Source organism: Stegastes partitus, unplaced genomic scaffold (assembly GCF_000690725.1).
Source record: "Stegastes partitus isolate 25-593 unplaced genomic scaffold, Stegastes_partitus-1.0.2 Scaffold469, whole genome shotgun sequence".
Lineage (NCBI taxonomy): Eukaryota > Metazoa > Chordata > Actinopteri > Pomacentridae > Stegastes > Stegastes partitus.
This window is the reverse complement of record NW_007578200.1, coordinates 413,874-439,541: the sequence shown is the minus strand read 5'-3', so window position 1 is coordinate 439,541 and position 25,668 is coordinate 413,874. Positions and strand designations below refer to the sequence as shown.

Genomic DNA, 25,668 nt, shown 5'->3' with positions numbered 1-25,668 from the left:
TCGTGACCTTTCCTTCCACTTTATTCATGATGCAGCTCCCAAACAGTAAAACAGTAAAGGTTACATCACACACGGGGACACGGAGATAGTGTGTCTGCTGTGGATATGACGACATTAAAACGCTTTTGCAACGATAAAGAGACAATATGGAAGATCAAGCAGAAGGCCTAGTCTTTGGAAATGTGTAGGTGGTCTGGTCTGGTGTGGGGCTGTCCTCTCCATGCCTGCACTGTGGCGTGTGTGTGTGTGAATACATACAATAACAACAATAACTTAATTTACAATATTTACAGGTAGGCTTACACAGATGTAGTCAAATGGAAACACAAAATGAAAACATTCTGGTATGTTTTTCCTCAAACATACAAAAAACAAAAATCCAAATCAGTGACAGATCTACTGCTGGAGTGCACACAGCCCAATCGTTAGCATGCTTACACTTCATCTTCTATCATCGTGTGATACTTCAAACCTTAAACACCTGCTGGTCAGAGGGCTCTACACCAGTCTGCTATCATCTAACTTTTGCTCAAATTGTCTTCATGTTGACTCCCGCCGTCGGGATGGCCGACAGCAATGATTGTATGAAACGGAAAAGTGACACATGCATCAGGTTTTGTTTTTAGAAAGGAAAGAAACGTTCTGCTACCTGTTTCTTTGAAGGCGTCACCATACGAGCTGAACAGAGCAGCATGTGGATGAACTGATGTCAGGAATGTACGCTCAAACAAACACTCTCGGTGGACTAAAATTTAACTAAAGTTGTCCGACAAAAAGACAAAAAGGCAACAAAGCAAATGCACACCATGTAAATTCAGATTTCCTCCTGTCTGTCCTGCTGACGGCGCTACCGTCCCACACGTCACAAAATACGCACTTAATCGGCATCTTAATTAAACTCGAGGAAGTAACACCTTAGAGAAAAACAACCTGGAAAAGGGGAGACGCCAGAGGAGCCCTTAGTTTTCAGTGTATATAAACAGAAGTGGCTTCCCTCCTAAAGTCCACCACGTCTACGGAGTCGATCAAAGAATCTTGCTACAGCTTCTGCACCGAACACATCTCGTTAAATAGCTCACACGACACTTCACACATGCATGCATGCACACAAACTCCTATCTGTAGATTAGTCATTTTCCGATTGGCCCACACTTTGGAGGAGATCTGGCTGGGTCGCATGGCGAAGGTCAACATCAACAACACACTAATATTTCAGGTAAAATACACGTTTTTTTTTTTTTCAACCAGCACTCCAAATGTCAAAAAAACCAAACACAATCGTCACCCACCGACTACTCCGAAATAAAGCACAAAACAAGTCAATGTAAATCTTTTTTCTCTTTTGTTTTTTTTTTCAGTGTAAAGAAACGCTTTCTTTCTCTTCTCATAGAACTCTTTCTTAAGTTTCATAGCTTATACCATCTCGTTGTCACACATTTCCATTCAACAGTAACTGTAAAACAACTAAAACTGCACTAAAGGTCTTCTAAATAAGCAAATCTGTCTTAAGTATCTACAAAAAACATGTTCAGCATGTTCCACTCTGTCTATACAGTACTTCAACAGTGCAAAAAAAAAACAAACATTCAGACTTTAGCCTTAAGATCAGCCCGAATGTTACTCGTCTAACATTCAGTCTAACGCTGCTTCTCTTGTGACAGCCCTACATTCAGATGTGATTATACTTGCTAAACACCAACGGGATAAAAACACAAAAAAAGACAGAACGTGGAATGTTGTGAAGAAAACGACCAGCAACAGCAGCACGTAAGCTTCTGTTTACCTGAAGAAGAGCACAGCGCAGCATCGTTTAACATGATTGTGACGAGACGAGCTAACGTTCAGCCCCACGTGGATCTAAACATGTATGAAACGTAGCAGTGGGGTAATGAGCGCTGTCTGGACCCATTGTCCGCCTGCTGCTGCTGCTGCTTCAGCACCAGCAGACCAATCTGACCAAAGCAACCCTTCTGGTGCCGATTAAAGGACTTTGATATTAAGCAAGTATAGAATCAGTAAAGTGTCGAACAGGGTTTCATTTTTGCTAAACCAGTATAGTAACGTACAGTAAATCTAAAAAAAAATTAAAACATCACACGAAAACAGAACCACGTTTTTTTTTTTTTTTTAAAGGTCAATTTGGCAACAGTTGCGTAATCGCGCTTATACGCACGTCCGGTCGCCGACGTCCAAGCGAGTAACAACCAAACCCAGGAGAGAAAAAACAAACCAGGAGAGCAACGAAGGGCGCGTAAGACGGACATGATGATAAACGGCCATTCCCAGCCACGTGTCCTCGTGCAGCAGATTCCCTCCAGCTCGAGATCTTGGTAAAAGATAAAATGTTCTGTCCGTAGAGTTGCAAAGTCATAGCGTGGATGTGTTGATCTGAAAAAGCTATGAGTTCATGTGTAGGTAAGCACACTATGCGGGGATGTGACTACTTGGCAACGATTGCTCCACGAGGAGAATCTTCTTGGCATTTTCAGTCCTCGCCGTGTCCAACACCGGTCCCGGTTTAGTGTCGGGGGGGGAGGGGGTTCGCTGTCCAAAACGGATGAAATACTTTCAGAGCACAGCCCTGGAGGTTCAGTGAAACCTAAAGCATTTCTAAAGTGAAAACCATGAGACGCAGGTTTGGTTCGTTAGTTAATGCGCAGGGTGCAAATGACTGACATCGTGTCCGCACGCCGAGGAAGGGCGCAGGACTGTCAAACGCAGAGGCCGGACTGCAGCGCTGTGAGGCGTCGCTCGATGCACTCCTTACCTGCAGACACAAAGTGAAAGAGAAAGAAGGCAGTGGGTGATTCAGCAGAGCAATTAATAGCCACGCTGTGTTAAGGCTTGTTGTTGAGCGAAGACATGCAGCCGGTTTGTCTTCGCTATCCAGGCTTTCATATTCACCTCAGCATCACACTACAGACGTTTTAAATCCAACTGAACATTCAAAGCAAATCTAAAACACAATAAGAATGAGATCTTTAGCTTCTCCGTCTGTATGCACTGAGCTGACAGACTCTTACATTTGCTAACACTGAGGATGTCGTCCTGTTCAGTGAGCAGCAGAGACAGGCCCTCCATCAGCAGCAGAGCCTTGTGGTAGCGCAGGATCGACGCCTCCCCCTGGTGGAACATCTCGTCCAACGCAGCAGTCTGAACCTGAGACGGCACCGGGATGCTTAAGTTAGGTTTGATGTTGATTGAAATATAAGGTTCTTTGTGCGTTTGTTACTCAACCCTCACTGTGCATCTACACAGTACAGACTCAGCTACACGTATGAAGTGCTTCTAAGTCCATGTTAGATGCTAATCATGCTAACATTCAGTAAAGCAGAATATCTGTATTATTGACCAAATGCCCACATACATCTACATCACTCCCCTGCTGAACTGCCTCCTGCAGTTTTGCCCCTATTTCCCTTCTGATTTACCATCTGCACAGTGTGGCTGAAGAGCAGCCGCTCAGCCGTGATGGAGGTGATCTGGTCCATCAGACGGTGCTTCCTGGTGAAGAAGTGCTCCAGACGGGTGCTGAGTGAGCGACAGGACGCCACGCTGGCCTTGTACAGCTCATTCAGCCTCTTCACCACTGTGTGTGGACAGAAAAGTATTTGATTATTATTATTGTGAGTTCTGGTTTAAATCTTGATTAATGAAGCAGCTAGTAGAACAGCTCGTACCTTGTTTGACCGTAGCAGACGGGTAGAGTTTGCCCTGTTTCACTCGCTCCATGGCTGTATGTAAGGCAGTGGACAAGAGCTCTGCAGTCTTCAGGTAGAGAACCAGCTGCTCTGCATGACTGAGGAGACGATTACACACAGAGAGCACATGAAACCCAATTATATGTTGACAGATGAGGCTTGAAACACAAACAGGATGAATGTGCATGGCAGGAGTGTGATGAAGAAACATCAGAACGGTCGCCAGCAGTCTCCAGAAACTCTGAATGCAACTGGATCGTCTTCTTCATCCAACCAGATTTCTGACCATTAACGTCCACAGTTACAAATATTCTGAGCATTCACGAGCACACATTATAGAGTTCAATGGATTTTGCATCTTCTCCCCATGGAGTAAACACGTCATCTTACACCATAGTAGTCCATCAAATAAAAGACTGCACACCTGGTACAGTCATTCTGAAGCAGCAAGTCTATCTATCTATCCATCCATCCATCCATCTATCCATCCATCTAAACCCAGAGGTGTCAGATTCCTGTACAGTATATCAATACTTTGCACTTATGGCACAACAAAGTCAAATCCGTTTCCATCTTTGTCAATAAAAAATGATAAATTTGTCCTCATTTGCTTTGCATTGCTTGTGTATTTAAAAATAAATACTGTTTAAACGTCTGCAGTTTTTTATTTTGCGTGCTCGTCTCCAAACCCAGCATCTGGTCCCATGAATTTTGCGTTTTTAAATTCAAAAATGGTTCAAAACTGAGGCTAAAGTCTTTCCATTAAAAATAAATAAATAAATTTAAAAAAGCTTCCTATTATCAAACTTCACTTTGTGTTCCCTGTTAACAACGTCCCAGATCTCATCTTCTACTTCTAGTTCCCCCTCAGGCTACACAGTCTTGAGCTTCAACAACTCTGTGATATATTTTTCCATTTTAATTACAGTCAACACTCTCCTAAATATTCCTAATTTCTTTATTATTTCAGAATTAACTCCTGGTTGAAGTTTATACCAAAAGAAGCCACTTCTGCATTAAAGCAGCCGACACAAGATCTAACAGACATCTTCACTCCAACCGGCTACAAGCTTTAATGTCACAGTGTTTTTGTTTGCCCTGTGTTTTTTTTTCTTGAACATATTTTGTCCAACACTCCTGAGCAAACTCCACTAATTCCCAGTATTTCTTTTTATCATCAACAACCAGTGCAGATAGTCCAGAAGATCCGCCTTAAAGTGAGTTTCCATCCCGACTAGATAAACGGTATCGCCGCCATCACAGCTCCAGTCGCTTTAGCCTCACCTCCACTCTCGGCTCAGCGAGCTTATCTGATCCGCCACCAGGCTCTGCTGCTGGAGGAGGGATGCGTGAGAGACGTCCACCTGCTCTCCCGCCACCACGGCGCCGCGAGCGCCGGCCACCTCCATCAGACAGCGGGCGAAATCCAACGTGAAGCGCAGGCTCTGCACGGTGTCGGTGTGCTCCTGCTGCGCTCCGACACAGACGGGAAAGAATATTAAACACAAGATCGTCAGTTTGCATTCAGTCTGCATCGGTGAATAAAAACCACATACTTAAAGGCGAAAGGTCATTGGGTGCGTTTCATTATTCCACTCTCGGATTCCGCCTTGAGCTATTTCGCCGCCCTGCCTTGAGCTAAAGATGCTTCAACAACGCTGCACTCTCAGTCAACAGTCTCTGGAGGCGCGCTAAATATTCCTCATTTTCAGATTATGCTACGCTGAGCGCCTGACTGATGCACACAACAGAGGAGCTGCTGTGCGCGCGAGATCTAAAAGGACGACTCCCGCCTCGCCGCATTCCAGCGAAGAAGAAGCAGCAGCCCGCCGCTCACCTCCATCAGCGTCTCCTCAGGCAGCTCGGGAGCCTCAAAGGTTACAGGACCGCCCATGTTGGCTGTGATAGGATCAGTGAAACTGTAACGAGGGCTGGAGGGAGCCTCAAAGCCATCCAGATAGGTGCCTGTCTGGGGGTAGCGGCTGGTGAAGGAGCCCGCGGGACTGACTGAAGTGAACGAGCCTGAGCAAGTCGGAGAAAAGAAAAAGAGACGGCGAGGTATGAACGTGTCATCAAATGTCATGAATTTCCAACAGCAAAGAGATAAATAGATGACAGTAGACGACTTGTTGCTGGCATTCATGGCTCAGAAACAGCGGACCAGTTAGACAACCATGTGTTAAAACATCAATAGGCTTCGTTTAAATCTTTGCCCATTAATAATGATTCGTAATGATGCTATGATCAGAGATACTAATGAGCTGTGTGAAGCTGTGTCTGGATCTTTATGCGCTACCTGAGTATTTCCTCTGTCTGGAGGTATGAGGTGGGGTGTTGCCGCTGGGTGGCGAGCCCACAGTGAACACCACCTGTGCTGGGCTGCTGGAGCCGGGTGCAAATCCTCCCCCACCACTAGGGGGCCCTAGGAGACAGAAGTTTTTACATTTATGAAAACCAAGAAATACTGTAAAACGCTACAGAATTAAAAGAATCAATCATGACAGCAAAGGACAACAAACACTACGGCTCTCCTCCTGAAAACGTTGAGCATTACTTCATAATTAGTCGCTGATTAGTGGCATAACGAAGCTGCGGTTTGTTGTTGCAGCAGCTGGGGAGAATTCTTTCATTTGCATTTAATCCTGAAGCCACACATCCTCTTTGTTGATCTGCGTACCTGTTATGTCTATGGCTTTATCCGAGGTCAGGTTCTCCGTGCTGCCCCGGTCACTCACAGGTCGACCCGGTCCGAACGCAGCCATCAGCAGCATGTCGGAGAGGCGACCGGCACTCTGAGACCTGCAGAGACAGAGAGCACAAATCCTCCTTTAATATATATTTCTGCCCATTTAATGAATTTGTTTGTTTGGCTTTTCCCCTGCGAGCTACATTGAATAATCCCATCCAGGTCCATAACTCCCATCTTGACCTTTTCTCTCCATAAAGAGGAAGAAAAGAGGATGTTATGGATTCTATATTGTAATAATTTATTGCAATAATACCTTCATATACAATAAACCGTACGTTATAATCTAAAGGTCGAATGAATTAAAAAGACAAACATGAACTCTCTGAACCCTGAGTTTCTGGTTTTTTGTCTCAGTTTTATCTGGAAAATAAAAGTCCTGCAGTTTATTCTCTTAATAACGCAGAATAAAGTCATTTTGATAAATAATCACAGTTTTTTGTTATTTTTTGGGGACCGACTTCGCTTCAAATTGCAAGGACAATAAATATATTTGACTCTGTTTTCTATGTTTTTCTGACAGAATGAAAAATCACTGACGAGCAGTTCGAGGTTGAAAAGTTAAAAATTCAACGATGCTTTCTTTCACTACAGTTTCGGCTACGTTGCGTCATTTTGGTAATTCTTCTCAAACCCAGCGTTGCACAAAGCATTTCAAAATCGAAAAGTTTCCTGTTTGCGACCACACGAGGCCTCCTGTCTGACCTGCATCCACAGAGAGAGAGAATCCTCCCCGGATACACAACAGTGACGTAAACACAACAAAAAAACAAACAGTAATCTGACCTTCCGAAGCCCTTGGTATCATCGTTCAGTCTGTGGATGCAGTGGGCAGGATGGGTGACCGGTGCTTGCTGCCCCAGGTCTCTGAGCTCTCCCGGGGCAGTTCTGCAGGGGGAGCCGATGACCAAACCCTTCTGTGTCAGGAAGGTCATGAGGTTCGGAGAGCTGGGGGGTTTGGGGAATTCAAACGGAGGGATGGTCTGAGGAGAGAGGAGAGCGATAGTCGAGGTTAGTTAAAGCTGCTAGTTGGGAGATGCTTTTATTATTCTGTGTGAAATTATTCACACACTCCGTCTCCGTCTCACACACAGAACACAGACCGCTGACTCACCCTGGAGGGGGAACCGAGGATGGTGGGAAGCGGACTACGCTGCATCAGCTCGCTCAGTCTGGGGGAAGAGTGAAGAGGGCGGACGGCCATCAGTCCTGCTGAGGGGGCGACTACCGGGTCGGAGTGCTGCTTCCTGATTTTCTGCCTGCCGCCGCCACTGGCGCACTCCAGCAGACAGGGGGCGCTGTGGAGCCGCGTGCCGAGTCCCGTCGCCTGCGGCTGCTGCTGCTGAGAGACGGGCCTGGGCTCGGCGTGCTGCGGAGCTGCAGAATAAAGTGGGTCAGAGGGTCAGAATGTGTCTGCTTTTAGGCAGCAGGTGGTTTTTGTCAAACGAAGCGTCACACAGGACGGAAAACAACGAAGCTACAGACAGACGAGTCCTGCTTGAGCGTCCTGCTGGTGCACGTGTCCAGACAGAGTGAGCAAACACGAGGCACAGATGAGACGAGAGCAACTGGTAGCGAGACGAGAGCATGTGGGTGGTTGGTGCATTTTCTCAATCGATAACTTTTACAACTACCGACCGCGTTGGCTCGAGGGAACGCTTTGCAAATTCTAACCACAACCTTGGTTTTTTTTTTCTGTCTGCAGTTTTCAGGAAACATCATTAGTCAGTCTCCTCTTTAGGGGTGCAGTTAGTAAATACCTCATATGCGATTGCTTTGTTTGATCAATTTCTGATTAATCTGGCCTATAAAAAAAAAAAACTTCTCAACACAAGTTACTCGAGCCCCAAATTATGTCTGGAAATTGCCCGTTTTGTTTACCCGACTCCCCAAAGATATCCAATTCAAAAACACAGAAAGAGCGGTTAGTCATCACACGGGGCTTCTGGTTCGTGGATGATGTTAAGGATTAATCAGTGCAATCAGTCAGTCTTTTAATCAGCGAATCAAACGGCTCCCGTTCTGGAAGTCAGGATGCCCCGAGGGGTCCCGAGATCAATGTGCACGACGTGATTACAAATCTGAGCGACAAAGCAAAGTGCGCCTTTTCTGGCTTCTCTCAGATTGTTGATTTTTTTTTATAATATCAAAGAGTTTAATCTTTTCTTCCTTTCAATGTCTGAAATTGACAAACACCTCTTTGGCCGATTTGTTGACGAGTCATTTTTAAAGCTTTGGGGACCGACATGCAGATCCATTAGCCGTAGCTTCAACACTAAAACTTCACCACAGCAGCGTTATGATGAAGCTAATAGCCGAGTAGATTGCAAACGTTCATCAAGCGTGCTGCAACGTCCACATTTGCATTCTAGACACACACCACAGGAAAAGCTGTCAAAGTGGTTTACAAAGGGACAGCTAGCCTCCGAGCTACCTTGTGGAGAGAGCTGGAAAGGTCTGGCACCTCCCAGGGAGAGCCTGCGGGTGGCGGTGACCGCTCCCTGCCCGTACGGCGGTGAGGGTCCGGTCCTGGCAAAGCCCAGCAAGCTTCCACTGCTGCAACGGCGCACCGGCGTCGACAGCCTGTCAACACAAAGTTCATGAGTCACCGCAGTTTTTAATCGACAATTCCCTGACAAATACTCGCTGGCAACAGCGAGCGTATAAATGTGCACGTCTTGGCCTAACTGCGGATACAGACCGTGGCGAGCCATCCTGTTTGGTAGAATGGAGGTTCTGCTCCATGCGCTGGTAGTTCTGGACCTGAGAGGGGACTGGGATAGGCAATGACTGACCGTGGTTTCCATAGTTACCACCATAGTGGCTTCCCGAGAACTCGGCGGGCCTGTCAGCGGCAGCGAGAAGAACACAGAGTGCCAACGGAAGTGTCGGCGGTTAGCGTTTGTGTAGCGACGCTGTGTTACTGGCAACGCTGCTGCCGAGCTGCACAACACTCGGATGATTATTAACGTTAGTATTAAAAATTAACACGACGGCATGTCAGTTAACCAATTAAACTTACTCCATTCTTAAAAATAAAAACTTCAGACCTAAAATCCATGACAGGATATCTCAATACAGATAAAATTAAACATGTGCTCGTAACAAAAGGACCAAAACATAATCAGACTTAGCTGAGCACCAAACTAGTGAATGCACTAAACTACTAAAAGACTTCCATCTGCTCCACCTTCTTGTTTTGTCATCTGAGCTCAACAGAACCACCACAAGCAAACATGCAGCTCCGGTACCTGACAGGACTCGGGGATCCGCTGTAGGTCGGCGACTGCGGTGGCGTCTTGGCTTGGCTGCACAGACCGGCAGAAGCCAGAAGAGAGCTGATCAAAGCGGAGAAAAGACTCATTTAACAACTTTAACACCGTGCCGTCTCACAGGCTGTACATTCTCACTTTCAATGTAAACGCGACTGCTGGTATCATTTATCAGCCTTAATTAGCCGCATTCTCAAACACTGTCAGACAACCGCATTTAATTAGCATAACACAGGTGCTGGCAGCTGATGAATGACTCGTTGTTGCTTCTCACCCGCTGTTCATCAGGCTGTCCTGCAGCACTTTGCTCTCGCATGTCAGCTCGCCCGCTGCAAAGACAGGAACGCCACAATCAAAAGAGGAGCAACCAGGGCACTTCCCAACTGGTAGATATAAATAATAAACATTAAGACACAGCAGAGCTCCAGCTCAGGACACGCTGGAGATGGAAGTTAGCAAGATGACTCCAAACACTGCAAAAGTCTGTAGAACTGGAGGCGAGGTGAGGACGTGTACATTTAGGTGGGTTTCCTTACTGGTGAAGTGAGCAGGCACCATGACAAAGTCATCCGTGTCACAGGAGGAGGAGTTCTTGCTGCTGCCGCCGCCTCCGGACGAGTCCTTGAGGAGGAACCCGGCGGCCTCCTGGGTCGGGGAGGCCAGAGCTTTGGCACGCAAATGCTGAGTCTCAGCAAGAGACTGCTGCAAAGACAGGAGGTAGCAGATAAACAAACAAAAAAAAGAAGTTAAAATTACAAGCAAGTTGGGGGGAAAGGCCAAATATATGCTGACTTGTCTATGATTGCACATAAAAAAAAGGTTTATAAATCAGGTACAGATCAAGACAGACGTGTAAATAATGCAGAAATAATAAAGACCAACCGGTGGCGAGGCGAGGTGGGAGGTGGAGGAGCTGCTACAGGAGCTGGCTGACGCAGAGCTGGGCAAACAGGTCATGGTCACAGCAGGAGTCGCTGTAACGCAACGCAACACAGCTGTTAGACAACTCGTGAAGAGTTCAGGTGAGAGACGGTGAAAGTTAGCAGAAAGAAAAGGAAAGTCCACAGCAGGAGTTTTAATGTCTTAAGTCTGATGTGTCGACGGCATCTAATCCTGCCATGCAAACACTTCTAAGTGCACAATGAAGCTAGCACATATTCAACGGTGGATTGCTTCTTCTTCTTACTTACTCTTTTTCATGGATGAGCTCGCCTCCAGGAAAGGATGGCAAAAAAACTCATCTATCAACAACACAGGAGGAGACACGGTTAATAAGACGGAACAGAGATCCAGAATCCGTTTGGTTGCTGTACACAGAGTCTTATTAATTAATCTTATTCCAAACGCTGCATTCACAGGTACATCTGCTGCGCGGCTAACGTGACTCAGTAATTATTAACAAAACGCTATCAGGCAACAGAAACATTGAAATCATCAGTCCAGGTCGTTACTCTGATGCCTCTACTGACCGAAGTCCATCCGGTCCTTGTGGTTGCGCTGCAGCAGACCCAGCAGCAGCTGCCTCAGATGGCTGGAAGTCTCTCTGGGGATGCTGCAAACAAACAACAGTCAGTGTGTGGGAATTTAAAAAAAAGAAGTACATTAAAAGGTCAACGGAGAAACAGCAACGCTCGTAGCTACATCTGGTTTACCTTTAATGTTAACATTCCCTGTTTAATTTATCAATAATCACATTAATTATAACCTCTGAAGACCTGAAATATACTTTTCATAATTAGTTGCTAGAATTAATAAAAACAGGGCTTTCATTAGACAGCCATGAAGAACCAACGCAGACGTTCCTCACTCCAGCCCTGCCGTACATGAAGTGCTGTTGCAGGATTTGCATACTGCACTGATTTGCATCTCATCAAATCTGCACTGTAGCAGCACAAATGTATTTTAAAACACAGTGGGGCTTTTCTGAAGGATTCTTATTCCAACAGAAGAAGAAGAAGAAAAGCTTTTCGGTCTTTTACTATCATAACAAAAACAACAAACAAAAGAAAAACAACACGTTACATCTCAGTAAGAAGCCTTCCTTACTTGGGGCTGAGGTTCTTGTTTTTTTCATAGAACAGCCGGAGGTCCTGGGGACTGCTGGCCTGCACATGAAGATGGAAGTCACAGAAATGGTGGGAAACGTAAATGTACACGGATACACATCACCCAAAACAACATCTGAATCTGCACACACTGAGCTGTTAATGACACACTTGTGCACCAACAAAACAGCACATTTTGCCATTTTTAAATGGAGCAAACCATCCGTCCATCATCTACACACTGCTTAATCCTCACTAGGGGGCTGGAGTCTATCCCAGCTGACTCAGGTTCACCTGGACAGGTAACCAGTCTATCACAGGGCTACACTTAGAGACAGACAACCAAGCACACTCACAGTCACACCTACGGACAATTTACAATCACCAATTAACCTCAGCATGATTCTGGAGGAAGCCTGAGAACCCATGCAAACTCCACGCAGAAAGATCCCTCACTGGGACGCAAACCAGCGACCTTCTAGCTGCGAGGCGACGGTGCTAACCACTGAGCAAATAATGAAGCTGCAATTTTCAAAAAAGCTGCCGAACCAGTTCAGGTTTGGTTCGACATACTTTATTTAATTACTTCAACCACATTAAACTATTTGCTTCAGTTTTATTATCTTAAGGAACCCACACACGGCGACTTTATAGTTTACTAAGCAGGAAAAAGGCAAAGTGAACACAACGGCTGACAAACACGCAAACATATTGACACACGAGGGTGCAGTTTGGTTTGACGAAAGCACGACGAGCTACGAGAGACAAACAGTTCAGCGCTGTAGCCGCCAGACACAAAGAACGGAGCGTACTGTACTGCCAAGCTGGCGTTCTTGTTATTTCGTCCCTGCTGCTCTGTTCTGCTGTTACGAGGCGTTCAGGCAGCCCGTAGACGCTCACAGCTTTTTGGAGCGCAATGACAAACCAAAAGGCCCTTTTCTGATAAACTTGCTGGAAAGAAATCCAGAGCAAAACTTGCAAAATGTTTACGGTACTGCGTGAATGTTGTAGATGTTTGTCCATCACACACAATAGCATCACAACTTTATTCTGCAGCAGCACAATGACCCCAGACAGAGTCCTAAACAGCAACCCCTTAGTAACCACAAAAACAACTGGTGGTGTGGCCTCCTGTGGCGACTTCTCCAACCCAGCTGACTAATACCCTGAACTAGTGTGAGCAAGTGTACTGAGGAGAACTGCTGCTTTAAAAGTGAGGGGCGGTCACACCAAAATACAGATTTTATTAGTTTTTTTTTTTTCTGTTTACTGCTGCTCGTAAATAGTTCACATAAAAACTAAAGCGTCACTTTACTTTTACTGCCTAAACCTCTGCACAGTGAGTTTTCTTCTCAGTTTCTTGTCTGAAAACAGGAAAGTTGATTATCAGACGCCTTCATATGTAACATAAGGACGGAGCTGAAGTTCAGGTTGATGCAGAGTCTTTACCTGAAAAGGAGCTTTCCCAGTCAGGCACTGAAACACGATGGTTCCTATACTCCACAGGTCGGCCTTGGCGTCGTAGTTCTGGGACATGATTACTTCAGGAGCCTGGAAAGGAAAAAGAAAAGAGATAATTTTCAGTGCAACATTACTTGGAAACTCTTTGAAGGACGATTAATGTTCACATTATTACTCATGCTGGGCTGCTTTTGAGATTGCAAAGAAAAAACGAAAAGAAAAGACGAGGAATTTGTTGTTTTAAAAAAGTAATTTGTATATTTGTGGTGTTGGGATGCAATAAGAGAGACAAAAACAATCGTGTACATGAGTGAAAATAAAAACAAAAGTAAAAAAAAAAAGAGCTTTAGTGAAGCGACTGAGGCTGTCGCAGGGCTTCACGGGGCTTTTAGGATGTCGTGGGAGGTTTAAAGTTTCCCTGAGATGTGGACGGATCGGACAAAACAGCATCAAAAGACTATTAAAGGATTTCAGGCAATGCAAACAAAATGTTAAGCTCTGCTGTCGTACATAAAGAATCACAACAGAAGCGATTTCTAAGAAATGACTACACGTTCTTATGTTTAAACTAAGAATGGAAAAACTTTTTCTGCCTCTAACAGACTCTGATAACCTTTAGTGTTAGTTAAAAAAAACAGACCAAATATGAATCTGTTTGGGTTTAACCACCGGCTGAACTACTTGAGTGTTATGGAAATTATATTTAAGTGCTAAAAGAAGGCAACCTGACTTTGTTTCACCTCTCTACCAAAAGGCTCCTTCGTGTCAGCTCTTAGATAAACCACCACCTGCATGACTGAGAGCCTTCGCTGCCCGTTACTTCCTCTAGTTTCTATGTGTTTACCATGTACATAGGAGACCCGCAGAGCGTCGCCGCCATCATGTTGTTCTGAAGGTACCGGGCGAAGCCAAAGTCCGCTGTGGTGGGACGAAGGGAGGAAGGAAGGAAGGAAGGAAGGATGGGGAGGACAAAGGAGAAAAGGAGAGGACAGGTAAATATTTGTAATAAGTGAATGCAGCCGTATTACACCAAGACAATCACGGAAGACGGTGAAATAAAAAAACCGTTGTGCTCTGAAGAAGTCATGTTTCACTGGATGCAGCTGGTCGGTGTGTTTAACCCGATGAGCTCGAGGCTGTTTTCAGGGAAACATCATTAATTTAGTTTTACTTTTAAACTCTTGGTCATTATGAGAGTCAACCACACATGATGTAATTAATTTTCAGGACAGTCTAGGACTTTCCAGATCCAACTTAATTTGATATGATAACACTTACACATGTACATAATCTGATTATTATTGTCTTTATTTGTTTTATTCTCTTTTTGCACTGTTTGGAAATTTTATTTATTTATTTCTGCTATTTCTATCTCTCTCTCTCTCCCTCTCTCTCTATCTATATATGTATACATTCATATACATTTGTTTATTTCTTGTGTGTTTTATTCTTATTTATCTTATTGTTGTTTCAGTGTGGAACAGGTACACAACTCATTTCACTGCGTGTTACACCGTGTATAACTGTGTTTGTGACCAATTAAAGACCTTGAATCCTTTTATAAATAGCATTTATCAAAGGAAAACCATTTCCTATTATGCCACTGATAGGTTTTTACATGCATCTCTGTCGGGGAGATTGTAATAAATCTGCCAATATCAGAACCACGTTAGTGCACAACAGAAACAAACGTCGATTGCAGCCTAATTGCAGACGTAGCAAACCGGTCAAATGTCTAAATATTAGCATAGCGCTGCACAGATATGTGAACATCTATGCAAATATGACATCAACATATCTGGTATTAACATTTCTACGACTGATTCACACGTCTGTGCAGGAGGATGCACGGGTTGTAACTATAATTAAATCTGACATGAATCCAAAATAATTCATCTCGCTGACATTTCATCACACAGAGAAGCAGCGTCGTTGGAAAGGTCAAGTCGTGCGGTACGACACCTCGTGTGCGATAAAGACTCAACCGAGAAGACGAGAAAGCAAAGCGTGTCCGTCGGGCTACGAGGGGTTAATCCCAAAACCAGTAAAACCATTCATTGTAATAACGGGTCACTGTGATCGGCGGAGCATCATCCCGCTCGGGGAGTTACGACTTCATAAAACATCCCGACCGGAAAATACTGCTAAGCCAGAAAAATTAATCAGTCATAATATTTGGCTGATTCTGCTAATTACATTAAACGTTACAGTAAATATAAAAATGTTATCCAAACAGCCTATTAAACGAGTCGACTAATCACCCTCGGTAATCCCCGCATCTATGTAATCTGTGTGTGCACTCCCCACAGTCGTCAGGATTATAACGTTTGCTGCGACACAGTCCTCAGACTTCACTCCCGCTGGACAATCAATCTCCAGAGGAAAAAAAAGAAGAAGTAATAGGCTTAAGGATTAGTTTCCAAACAGCTGAACAACACACACTTTGCTCTCTCGGTCATTTCACTCTTATTATTATTATTATTATTGCTGCTGCATCAGTGTCAACGTTTGAGGTCAGTTAATCACAAAACATTATGCGTCTGGAAATAGTTTCTTGGTATTTGTTTCTCCCTCCTTCCCTCAGAAGGACACGACCGAGAGTGAAATCCTAATTTAATCAATTTACCTCCAACAAGTTTAGGCTCATAATCTGAGGGTAATCAATTACCTTGGAGAGATCATTATTAGGTCCTGTTGCAATAAAACTGTCTGAGAAAAAAAAAAGGTTTATTATGTTATATGAATTTCCATATTGGGTTTCATGGGATTCAATTAGCTCCTGTGAAGGCTTTCATATTAACTCTCATGGTCTCTGTGTGAAGTGTTGCTGCTCTATTTTTATATACTTTGCCTCCTATTTTAACTATCAGACGCTATATTAAACCGAGCAGCTTTTAAAACATGTTGAATGAACACATAACACAGGGGTGTCCAGTCCTGGTCCTCGAGGGCCACAATCCTGCATGTTTTAGACGTTTCCTTCTTCCAACACACCTGATTCAAATGATCAGCTCATCATCAAGCTCTGCAGAAGCCTGATAACGATCCTGATCATTTGAATCAGGCGTGTTGGAAGAGGGAAACATCTAAAACATGCAGGATTGTGGCCCTCGAAGACCAGGATTGGACACCCCTGACGTAACAGGTTCTCCTGCTTGTTTCTGAAACTCACCGATCTTGATGCAGGTGTTGTTGGAGTGCGACTTGCGTCCCGGCGGGTAGGAGAGCAGGATGTTCTGGGGTTTGAGGTCCCGGTGAATGATTCCTTTGGCCTGCAGGACCCTCATAGCTCCTGCAATCTGCTGCAGGAAAACCCGAATAGTGTCCTCGCTCAGCGTGCCTTTGGCTGCAGAGAGACAAGACGCAAATACGTCAGGGTTGGTTTAAGTTGACTTTGGTACACTGGGTACACACTCCTGATTAAAGACATGTTATAATGATGTAGTAGAGACACATAAGCAAGTCAGACCAGTTCTTCTAACGAGTCTTAGTTCGTCAAACCCGATCGTTCTATCTCTAAAAGTATCTCCAACAGGTTTGTCCTCTTTCCTCTCACATCACCACCTCCTGCTGCTCTCGGTCTCTTCTCTGATGAACTCGTTCACCTCGAGGTTTTACCGCTTGGTTCTACGGGTTCTACTGGTATAGACCCTCCCTCGTCTTGAATTGACCCCTGACACCTTTTTAAAACCAGCTTCAGGCTTGACTTGAGCCAGGAAAGCCGCTGAAGTCATTAGGAATGCTGCATCTGTTTAAATCTGGTAGATAAAGTTAGAATCTGCAGCCAGCAAATAGCCACGTCCCAAATCAACACCGCTGTTGACTCTAAAGCATGTGTGCCAGAGGTGGTCTACATGTGATCCACACTTCACACATCCTGTATTTATGATGAGACCAGACTGAGGAAACCAGCAGGGAGGTTTCTCTGTGATTTTATTCCACCTCAGGTCTGCTTCAACTCTCAGTTCCTTCAAAGTTTCTCAAGAACTTCAGAAACTAACATCTCCACCAAAATGCCTTCAGGGCTCCAGATAAAAGCTGCTTCCTGTGGTCACATGAGGAGTCCAACAAAACAGTCGTGACCTGAATGGTGGTGTCGGGGTGGAAGAGAACTGGGTTAAAAAATAATAATTCCATCTAAACTAGCAGCTCCCTTGAACAAATCATTATTCTGGGGGCTGCGAGGAGAAGTTTTTGAGCTTTTGTCTCTTCCAGTACATCGTAAACTGACCTTATTCAGTCAGCTCACTTTGTTATTTAGCTCATTTTGCAGCATATTCAGGAAGAACGCAGCCGGCGGCTCCAGTTTAAATGGCAATCCTGTTAAGAGCGCCGCGCTTAAACAAAACTCAGCCCGCCATCGACTCGCCAAGTTTAGAAAACGTTGAAAGGCTTCGACAAACCCAAGGTCAGGACGCAGTTCTATTTTATTCATTACAGTCCTAACGCGCTTCCTGCTCACTCTGCCAGCACTTGTTGTTTCCTCCTTAAAGCTCATAGTTTCTATAAAAACAAACCCCGAGGTATTTATAGGAATACTTTAGACACTGATCCAGACTAAAACATACGGGTGCTGTTCACGGTTCATATCAGGACATAATAAAGAGTGAACTTCTCCTTCGACAAACATCAAGAAGCATTTACGATCTCGCTTTTGGACAACAGAGAGTTCACGGCCTGTTTTCCATCGAGCGGTTTTGCACCAGGCGACAAAGACGACATCTCGCCGTCGATTCAGTTTGATGAAGCAGCAGTAGATGAGTTGTTGCACTTACAGTGTAAGTAGTCGGCAAGATCGCCACCGTTGCAGTACTGGGGAGAGAAAGGAGAGAAGAGAGAGAGATGAAAAGGAATAACATCAGGAAGCACAGGTATAAGACTTTGACATCACCCAGTCTCTGAAGCAACTCGAAAGCTGCAGAGATCAGAGGAGCGAATCGCCCGAGAGTGATGTGTTTACAGATTTCCAGCCTTGTTCCCGCTGCCGGCATTAATATGAATGAACCCAGTACAGGACGGAGAGTGTGACTGGTGAGGCTCTGACAACCTTTTCTGAGGAGACGAGCATAAAAAATACAACTATCGGGGTTTTATTGGACGGGTACGATGCGTGACCTTTGGGGCAGAAGAGGAGTAAACAAGAGCTCCATGCAGCTCCCAGCAGTGCACTGCGTTTGAGATCTGACGACTCTGGAAGTCCTTCTATGTCGCCGGGTTTGTCGCCTCCATGTGCGCTTGCAAACGAAGCTTATCGGAAAAATCTGATGGAGATGTGCCATGAGCTTGGCCTGCAAATGATGCTACGTGCATCTCTACAAGACGCATCAACAGAGCTGCTGGCTGGGAGCAACCCATGGAAATAATATGCTTGTAAAAATGGGAAACTACATTGATTTAGAGCTGAAACACTCACTCACGTTGAGACAAAAACAAACCCCCCAAAAAAGGAAAGTCTGCCTCTTTATCAGGTAAACAGTTTGAAGCCATAGCAAAATAAATCTGGTGACTGGCTGCCAGCCGATTAGCCCCTGGATGCCCGAGGACGCGGCTAATTATAGCCCCGGCCCCGTCAGAGTTGAGACAATACAGCGCTGAGCAAACAAAGCCAAAACATCGCTGCGAGCTTACCTCCATTACCAGGTACACCGAGCTGGCAGTTTCCTAATGAGAGGAGAGATAAGAGAGGGAGTAAACAAACACATGTCAGTGACAGACAAAAGGAAAGAACAGGTGGTCCTCGTGCACATGTTTGAGCAAACTAGGACCGGTGCTTTGGATCGCAGGAACATCCAACAGCTTAACGGGCTGCAGGAAAATTAGAGCCGACAGTTTGGAAAAGACGACACAGAGACACGAGCACAAAGTGAAACACAAAGCTTTGCACAGAAGGAGTGGGTCCAGTTAGAAATACAGTCGTGACTCGATAATCCGACCCTAAACAATCCGAAACCTGCTATCCGACAGGTTTTTAGGAAAAACCAACAGAACCCATAAAAACAGCCTTAACATAGCGACAGCCTTGGATTTTGACTCCGACATGACATTTAATGTCACCAATCAGGATGACGGCGTATTATCTGACTGAACAATCCCACAGATTGGCTACGTTCACACTGCAGGACTTGATGCTCAATGAGGATTTCTTTGTGACTTCCTTCACGTTTCCAGTTCAATGCGACTTGTATGTGATCTGCTGTGTGAACTTCATACGACCCAAAAGTGTCCCGCATGCGCAGAAGAGGACACGACGACGTCACACGCAGCGAGCGTGCTCAGTGTTTATGGAAGTAAACATGGATGGTAACGGTGGAGCGTATCTGCCACTCCCCCGCCGCCACCGGTGGAGGAAACAGAAGTGTGAGCGCTAACTAAACTAGCATCAGCAGCCAAGTACTGCCTGTGTGTTCTGGACACTTCCACCCCGTCAGAGCGCTGCCCCGGGGTGGAAGTGGACGGTTATGATAGTTATTATAACAACTATAAACAATAATGAACAACTAATGAGCCTTCCAGCATCAAGCCCTCCTCGTATCTGGACCTTCGTCTTGACAATCCGACAGCCTTGATATCCGACATAGAAGAAGGTTTTACATCTAGTGTCGGATTATTGAGTCACGACTCTATTGGTTCTGTGAATCCCAACACATGCACATCAGTTATTTTACAAGTAAGGTGGCGAGTAAGCACATTAAAGACTATATCTGTTGGAGAAATTATGAAGAATAAGGGAAGGAAGGCTGGCTGTGCTGTCAACAACAACAACAACACAATAAAAGGACTCAGTCACTAACCTGCCACACTAACACCAACAAACAGTAAAAACCTGTTTATTTACACAACTGACACACAGTGGATCCTTTTTAATGCTCCAAATCCAGGAGGTTTAGAGCTCCACAGTCTTCTCTAACATCTACTTTTGTTCTCTAACTTGTGCCAACAGTTCAAACATTTTGGGGGAGAAAGAAAAAAACCCAACAGAGCGGAGGCGAGTTGAAAAAGTCCCTCCTTATCACATGGCAACAGATGACTGCCGTCTCTCGCTCTGACCTCAGCTCGGTATCTCGTCGGGTCCACCAGTCAGAGGCCGCACTGTTTTCCACAGTTCGGCTGAGTCAGGCCTTCTGAAGTTATTTGTCTTTTGGCTCGCACAGACGATGGACAGCAACCAAGCAGCCAGTTAGTTTCGGGCGGAGAGCCGACAGTCTGGCTTCACAAGCTGCCCGAGGGCATTGCAGCGCCGCGCTTCTGCTAGATGAAAGGTCTGCTGGCTCGCTGAAGGTTAATCGTGCTAAAAAAATTTGTGTAATTACAGATTTACGGAGCGGTGGAATAATACGCAAGAGATAATCGGACTTCTTTGGTTTGGATATTGCTAATTTCATAAGACTTTGATCAATTATTCAGACCTATTTCGAGCACCTTTCACCTCCGTTATCTACACGTTAATGTTTTGAAATTTGTTTTTTCTGGAAGCAAAATGATAACGAGCTGCAAACAGACCTTCCTGCACGAGGCTGAGTCAGCGCTTAAGGATGCTACAGCTGCGTGCGACTAGTCTTCAGGTAGAAACTGTGTCCTAGTTTAGACTTAGACTGACTTTATTAATCCCAGAGAGGGAAACTCAGGTGTTGCAGCAGCATGACTGTTCAACAAAAGGGAAGCAAAAAGACAGCACAGAATATTAGGGTAGGGTGTAAAATGAAGGTGAAATAAAATAAGATAAAAATATAGAAATAGAAATGGTTTATAAAGTTTATAAAGCAGAGTGTATTCAGTGAAGATTGTTTGGTCTAAATTGCTAAAAATTGTACGCATTACATCAATTTCTCAGAGCCCATTGTTGTGCCTTGTTCAAAATATTTCCATGTATGTTTCAGATATATTTTTGCTTCTTTATGTGTATTTAATGTGATCGGTTATGGGACTCGATGAGGCACTTGTACTGTAGATTTGGGCTGCGTCTTGTGATATGACTTTATGACTTGAGGAGGTGTTTTCAAGAGGATCAGAGACTTTATAAGCTTCGGGGGAACCTTCAGTGGGACACGCATACTGTAGTTTATCATGCAATCTTGAGCTGTAATGTCTTTTATGATTAATATGCCTGTAGAAAGGCCCTTGTGATGGACTTTTTTAATAAAACCATGCAGGTATGATGCGTGTGTGCTGAAACTGACTTGTTTTTTCTGTATGAAGGAGGACTTAACTAGCTGTTGTTCAAATTCTGTGAACAAACAGAAATTTGCTTCGTCTCTAAATCCTTTCGGAGCCAACTCCTGAGACTGCAAAGCTCGTGTTTGCCTCTAAAACTGGCAGTCCAGAGAATAATACAATTATCTGGCATGTAAACTCATTTTACGTCTCCGAGGATAACGAGATAAGTGAAAAACAGTTCTTGCTGGTGTCCAGTGTTTGGTTCGGTATCAGTTTCCCTCTGACCTAATTAGATAGGTGGATCCCCCGCAGAAAACATCGACGCTGCCACAACAAACCTGTAATCTTAGAGCGCAGCTTGGATTATCCTCGCTGCCCAGAGAGAGCGCCGCTGTGACTCAGAGCCAGAGATAAAGAAAGTGGAGGTTTTTCCTCAGTCCTGCGCGCAGCGAGACGCGATAACCTGTTGCAAATGATTTTTTCTCGGGCTGCTGATAATGAGAGCGGTTGAATCCATATTTGCCACCAGTACAGCGAGGTCTGAGCAGCTGGGAACTCGTATGAATGTATGCAGCAATGGTAACCGACACAGAGATAAGTGTAGAGGATGAAAGGTCAGATCAATAAAATAAAACTCCAAGTAACCTACAACGTCTGCACTCGTCCTGTCTTCATTTCTTGTTTTATCTGCACATGATGATCCTCAAATATAAGGTTTTGTTTTTCTAAACTTTATATTACATTTCCTTTCTTTAGCAGTTTAAAAAACCCGACAGGTCGCTCCATAAGCAAAGCATCCCTGCTGGCTTGCCGGGCGCTGAACTATCGTCATTTCTCAACATTTTCCTCTTTAGCATCTCCTGCACATTAGATGTTTTTTTTAACCAGATGGCACCGTGTTAATCATGGACCAGGAAAGACAAAAGGAGCACCTGTTGGGTTCAGATAAGAGTCTGTGTGGGGGACGTGAGGGACGTGATGTCTGAGCCGTCGAGCAGGTGTTGCTGCCGCCGCCGCCGTCAGCTTCAGGCTGGTAACCAGGCTACCGGCAAACACATCGCTGGGATTCATTTTGTCACCTGACAGTGCAGCACCTTTGCAGTCTGACGTGGAGTTCAGAGGTTAATTATGACATTTCCATCGGTGACATAACACCCAGACTCTGCCCTAAACAGCTGATTTGTGCCTCGACAGGTTGGACGAACATTAGGAGAAAATGCTCGAGGCAAGACACTACGCTTCCCAGAAGGCCTGAGTGGAGGAAGCCAACGAGAGCAGCTCAGATGACTGCGTGCAGAATGTAAACAAGGGAAATGATGACTGAGCATTTACCGACACTTTGCAACAAAACACGGCTCAGCGAAAAGAAACGGGAGCAGGTTTAGAACAAACACATGCAGAAAAGCCTCCTGCGGCACTGTGGGAAAACAAAACGGCTAAAACTACACGAGAGAGGAAAGTAGGTCACGTGGAACAGACACATCCGTCTGCTTTGTGAGGCCGACAGGAAAACTGGGACAATGAGAGGTGGGAGGGTCACGTATGTAAACAGAAGCACATGACATGTATGACTGTGGTGTGTGTCGTACCTGGAAGTCCAGCAACGCAACGATGTTCTCATGCTTGAGTTCCTGCAGGAGGAAAAAGCACGATTACGACAGAACATCCTGAATTTCTTCGACATGTACAGCTTCAAAGAAAGGCCCGGGTGGATTTGGTTCCCTGTAGTCTGCAGGAAACTTCAGAACATCTACTTTCCCCATGACAACTGCATGTTCAGTCAGATGATCGCGCCGCTGAGATAATCGCTGCTCACATTTCCCTCTCCTCACAACAGGAAATGTTGTATTACCACACCGCTTGTCAAGTGATCTCAGAGGTCTCGAGGTCAAGGTAGTGAACCAGATTAGAGAAACGGTCGTCACTGTGAGGTTCACCACTGGACACAGAGCGGTATTTTTATCCTTGTCGCCCTTCTCGATTCCTCTGGTATTACTACATGTTCCTTATTTGAACCGAACGACTCACCTTCAGTATTTTGATCTCCTTCCCCAGTAGTGTCTGAGATTTGGCCAAGTTCTTCTTGTTTATGCATTTCACCGCCACCTCCCAGTCGTGTTTCTAGAAGATAACAGGAGAAGGATTTTTATTTTTTTTGGAGGGGGGTGGAAGAAACAAATGCGTTGGCTAAGTTAATAAAGGTTTACTGTCTTTGCAACATGAGTGCATTACTAGTTCCTTGTTGAGGTTTCACACCTCAGCTGCAGCATTCAGATTATTTATTACATGTTTTGGAGTTTATCTTGTTGTATTTTGACTTTTCTTACTTGCCTCCAAGACCTGCACATAAAGTCCAATGTGCCTGTTTGCACACAAGCAGCAGGATGTGTTGAACGTGCAGCAGCTTCTGCAACATCCAAATTACAAACCCTGCCACGTTTACTAGAAAATGCAAGGATTGTGTTTATCACGTGTGTGTTTATACGTGCTTTTCATTCCTTTCATGCCACAGCTGTGTGTTATTAACTTCTCCCTCCTGTAGCTTTGTCTTATCTGCCCTCTCTCTCTCTCCCTGTGTTTTCCTGCAGCTCTTTGACTCTGCAGGTTTCTGATCTGCAGCTAATTGCTCCACCGGCCCTTCCCCCGGTGTTTACTGTCCTCTTGTTTGTTTCCTCCCCCGCTTCGCCCTCAACCCAACCGGCCCAGACACACGGTGGCCCTCGCTGAGCCTGGTTCTGCTGCAAGTCTCTTCCTCCTCTCCACTGCCGTGAAGCTCAGAGAGACTGCATAAAATGTAGGCTAATGCTGGGGGGGTCTTAACCTTGATATTTAAAGTGCAAAACTGTGCAGCATCAGAAAGCACTGTGAGGTCAGCATCTGTTGTTTTCACACAGTGACCTGATGGAGGCAGATATCTGGCAAATAATGTGGATAGTTGATGAAAGTGAAACCAGCCAGGAAGTCTGCTTGTTGTTTTTAATGTATTTCCTATAATATCAGCAGCATCCTTGGCGGCCTACATCTGCTCAGACACATGTATCCCCTCATGTGGATGAAATCCATCTGATGATGCTATGAGGCCTACACTTCCTCTGCTAGTCTCAGCAGATGAGGGGAAACCATCCTGCTCTGCCTTTATAGCTCCTGTGCCTCCATTCCTGCTGTTCCAACACGGACGGCCTCCTCAGTGAGCAGCTCTCTGATGGGAACTGTCTGCTGGCCTATATTTACGCACAACATCTGCACCGTCTGTCCACAGAAAACACGCACACTCAGGCTCACGGCCGTAATCCGTGCATTTGGGAAACGTGTCGCACGAATCCAGAGAGTATTTTTATATATTATCTGCTGTCTGAAGGCGCATCCTGCGTGCGCAGCGAGGCCTCTTAAGGCCGTACCATGACAACAAACAATAAAAGTCGATTCCAACACGAACGACGGGGTTTAAACAGGCTGTGGATAAAACAGAGGATATAAGAGGAGGTGTTGGTGGTGTTCAGGGACTAAAACTCACCTCTCTGTGTCTGCCTTTGAAGACGACCGCAAATGCGCCATGTCCTATCAGGTCCTTCCGACTGAACTCGAATTTGCCCACCGTCTCCATCCTGAGCCGCACGTCCGATTCGATGCCACTAAGACCGGGACAGACGACCGGGAGGCCTCAGGTCGCCCTTCTGGTTCGCGGGTCCTCTCTCCTCCGTCAAGTAGCGGCAGCTGCAGGGATGTTCACCCCGTCTCTCACTTGCCATGGGCTGCCTTCCTGACACCAAGCTGCCCTCCTCTCTCATGTTCGACGCGTTCCGGAGTTTGACTCCTAACAAAGTCGTGCGACAACTTCCATTGCTGGCGGTTCGGCTAACGAGGAGTTAGCTAACTTAACGAACCGTGCTGCTGCTCCTCTCCTTCTTCTCCTGGTTGTTGTTGTTGTGGCTGCTGCCCTCCCGTCGCGCCACCTTAACAAGCAGCTCGCTGCGTTTTGTTTATATTCAGCAGCTCCGGACCGCCGTCGTCTGTCGCGGCCGCGCGGCGAAGCGAGAGCGAACTGCGAGCTGGAGGGACGTCGACGGCGTTTACTAGCCGCCAAAGAGTCCGAATATCCCCCGAAAGGCTTTTGGAAATGAGCAGCTGACTCGCGGAAAGTCGCAGCATCGATGGTCCCAACAAAAGCAGACGGCGTCCAGCCTCGGTGCCCACGGCGCATGCGCAGCGCAATTACAGCTGTAGCTTTGACGTCAGTTTTCCTCGGCAGCCATAAAAATGAAAGTGTTTGTTTTGGGTCGGTTAGAGCG

The 25,668-nt window shown here is 45.5% G+C and overlaps 1 protein-coding gene across 2 annotated transcripts; it reads right to left on the bottom strand.

Moving 5' to 3' along the window:
- Nucleotides 1-25,562, bottom strand: ulk1b (unc-51 like autophagy activating kinase 1). 2 transcript variants are annotated; one of them, XM_008286777.1, is made up of 27 exons: nucleotides 24,894-25,562; nucleotides 23,408-23,500; nucleotides 22,969-23,010; nucleotides 18,854-18,886; nucleotides 18,001-18,037; nucleotides 16,398-16,571; nucleotides 14,070-14,143; nucleotides 13,214-13,315; nucleotides 11,766-11,824; nucleotides 11,189-11,271; nucleotides 10,910-10,960; nucleotides 10,602-10,693; nucleotides 10,256-10,421; nucleotides 9,994-10,048; nucleotides 9,699-9,785; nucleotides 9,149-9,292; nucleotides 8,882-9,030; nucleotides 7,562-7,824; nucleotides 7,234-7,430; nucleotides 6,379-6,500; nucleotides 5,998-6,123; nucleotides 5,539-5,723; nucleotides 4,986-5,170; nucleotides 3,681-3,799; nucleotides 3,432-3,589; nucleotides 3,024-3,159; nucleotides 1-2,767 (listed from the first exon to the last, which is right to left on the bottom strand). In XM_008286777.1, the coding sequence occupies exons 1-27, from the start codon at nucleotides 24,981-24,983 to the stop codon at nucleotides 2,712-2,714; spliced, it is 3,078 nt and encodes a 1,025-aa protein (XP_008284999.1). In that variant the 5' UTR covers nucleotides 24,984-25,562; the 3' UTR covers nucleotides 1-2,711. The 2 variants fall into 2 exon arrangements, with proteins under 2 accessions (XP_008284999.1, XP_008285000.1); XM_008286778.1 differs by having other exon boundaries at nucleotides 10,256-10,418.
- Between the last annotated feature and the right edge of the window lie 106 nt (nucleotides 25,563-25,668).